The following is a 2750-nucleotide window of genomic DNA, read 5'->3' as shown; positions in this document are numbered from 1 at the left end:
CAACGCGTCCCACCACCGTTTCGTCACGGAGGAACGAAATACGGGCCCCCCGCGTAATGCGTTGCGGGTGGCCTAAGTGTAATTTCGACAAATAGGAACAATAAACTGCATGTTGCTGGAATTCCACCGGTGACTTATACCGTACTCAAATTTTGGTTACGATCACTCGTTATTTCAGATGTAATTTCAGCAAATAACAATTACAATAACGAATTTATCACTGCCATTAAACAAAATCCACAAGTTGAGACTATACTAACATCAAATATTCATGTCATAGAAAAAGGGGGAGTGGAGTTTTCACAAGATGGGAGAGAAAGGAGTTGTTGCACTTCACCAAAGAGCAAAGACGCTCCTCCTGTAACGTCACAAATTCCAAACAGACTCATAAAAAACGAGATTTAACCTGAAAATATTCAATAATCTGACATTAGCAAACACCCAGAAACAGAGAATATCACACTTTTCAAGTGAAAACCCCCCACGCCTTCCGAGATGGCACGGCCTCCTTCATCATCCCTCACCACTTTTCCCAATGCGCGTATATTTCAATCCACAAAATCAAATTTATATTTGGTTTTTTATTTCAAATTGATTGCCTTGTGCATAGAGACATAAACATCTCTATATATTTGATTTTTGTAAATCCAAAAAAGGAAAATTTGATAGTAAAAAAAAGTTAGATTAATTATTCTAGGGGTAAAAAAAGGGAACAAAAATTTCTTCATCAGAGTTTCTCTTTGAGGAGAGCAGCTAATCCGGTGACCACCGCTTTATTCCCTCTCTCGAAACTCTTCGGCTTGATCGCCGGCAGCTGCCACGTCATCGCCGCCGGAGCTTCCTTTCCCGGCGATGAGGGCTCCTCCTCACCGAAGATCAACTCCAATTCTCCCCCCTCGCGCTCCAAATCCAGCACCTCCTCGCGATAGTCGGCGGCGAGGCGGAGGTGAGGGCTGAGCCACTTCGATTTCATGTAATCGGCTTTCCTCCATGGCGGGATGTGCATGCCTTTCTTCTTCAGGCTCTGCCGCGCCGCCTCCGACGCGATCGCCACGATCTGAATCAGACGGTCGGTTTTTCCGACGAAAATATAGGGGAGGCTCTGCAGAATCGCCTTGTAACTGCTCGTCGATCGGGCGATCTCGAACTCCGATCGGAAATCCACGTCGATTATCACTCTCTCGCCTTCCACCACCACATCGATGTATTCATACTCGCCTACACAATCGACACCAGTTTGATTGATGAGTATTGAATTGAGAAAAAAAATCTACTCCGATTTCGAAAATCTTACGGAATTTAGGGGAAATTGGAGTGGAAAAGTAGAATTGAGAAAATTACCAGCTGGAATTGAGGGGGATTTATCCCATTTGGATTTGCAAAGGGAGGCGTTATAACCGAGAGAGATTAGACCATCGGTGACAATTTTCCTCAAATCGTCTTTTCTTTTGGAAGTTTTGTTGTTCTTCTCGACAATCTTCGAAGCGTCTGCCAATAGATTCCTCTCCGCTACAGTCGTGCAAGGCGTCAAACTCTGCAACAACAAAGCGCAAACTTCAGATTATCAACCAATAGGAAGAGAAATGGACAGAAAATAATCCAATTGAAAAAATTTTGTACCCTGAGAGTATCGGATGGGTCGCTGAAGGACGAATTAGCGGAAATTGAATCGGAGAAGAAATCGAGCTCGTCGTCGGAGCTATCATTGCTGTTGCCGTTGAAGCAATTGCAGCGGTTGCGGGCACATTTCACGGCGGCGGAAGGCTTCTCGTTGTTATCCTCCATAAAATTCTGAACCATTTTATCCAAACAGACAGAGCTCGGCTCGAACTCCGCAGCGCCACCGCCATCTTTCTCTCCTCCGGCGACCGGCTTCTCAGATGAAGAAATCCGGAGGACGCCGTTGAACGGACGGTCGAATAACCGCTTCAGCCGAGATTTAAACACCGGCGGCTTCACAGCGTCGCTCGGGATCGAATCGATCGGCTGGATTCTCATCGGAAAAGTTGAATTTCTCTAAACACAGCCTATATTTAGACCTAATAACCCTCTGTCACTCAAAAACACTACCTCACTCACAAAATTTTACAGAATATTCCTCCAAAACTTTCAATTTCAAATTCCTCCAAACATCATTTCAACCTTACAACACTCAATCATCAAGCACCAAAGCGTCAGAACAAAATTTTCACAGTAATATTTACTCAGCGAGAAAACTAAACAAATAAGATGAAGGAAATTTCGTCTTTCTCGTTCAACCGAGAGAAAAATGAGGTGTTTAGCAGCTTTCGGTTATTGCTTTTCGTGAAAGACATGGCGGCGATGATAGGAGCGACGAGCATTGTGAGTGTAACGGGGGGAATCGGAATCAGATGCCGGAAAACTAATTTCCCGGCGGAGCTCCATCGCCGGAGATCGGATATTGATAATGTTTCTGTGAAGTTTCTAGTTTTTTCTTTGCTTTTTCTTTTTTCAGGTTGCGGTTTCTTTTTTCTTTTTTTTTTCTGTATTTATGGCTATTTTGTGAGATAAAATGATGGGGGTTTATATAGGCACCTGGACTTGCTGATTTGGACACACTGCCACGTGGAGTTACGCGTGGCGTAGAGTTACCCTGAAATCCGGGCTACAATCTGCTATGACGGACGTTGGTGAAGGGTGATCTCAACCTGCTTCGATCAAGACACGTGTCGATCATCTTATGAGATCTCATATACACGACCTATCTCTACTCATTCGTGTATTTTAAT

General features: G+C 44.1%; 1 protein-coding gene across 1 annotated transcript; it reads right to left on the bottom strand.

The window, feature by feature from the left end:
* Positions 1-527: 527 nt before the first annotated feature.
* On the bottom strand, positions 528-2528 carry LOC121775465. The gene is made up of 3 exons (XM_042172544.1): positions 1621-2528; positions 1342-1534; positions 528-1218 (listed from the first exon to the last, which is right to left on the bottom strand). The coding sequence occupies exons 1-3, from the start codon at positions 1996-1998 to the stop codon at positions 728-730; spliced, it is 1062 nt and encodes a 353-aa protein (XP_042028478.1). The 5' UTR covers positions 1999-2528; the 3' UTR covers positions 528-727.
* Between the last annotated feature and the right edge of the window lie 222 nt (positions 2529-2750).

This window comes from Salvia splendens, chromosome 17 (genome assembly GCF_004379255.2).
Source record: "Salvia splendens isolate huo1 chromosome 17, SspV2, whole genome shotgun sequence".
Lineage (NCBI taxonomy): Eukaryota > Viridiplantae > Streptophyta > Magnoliopsida > Lamiales > Lamiaceae > Salvia > Salvia splendens.
Note: the sequence above shows the minus strand (reverse complement) of the source record. Positions and strands in the feature narration are given on the sequence as shown.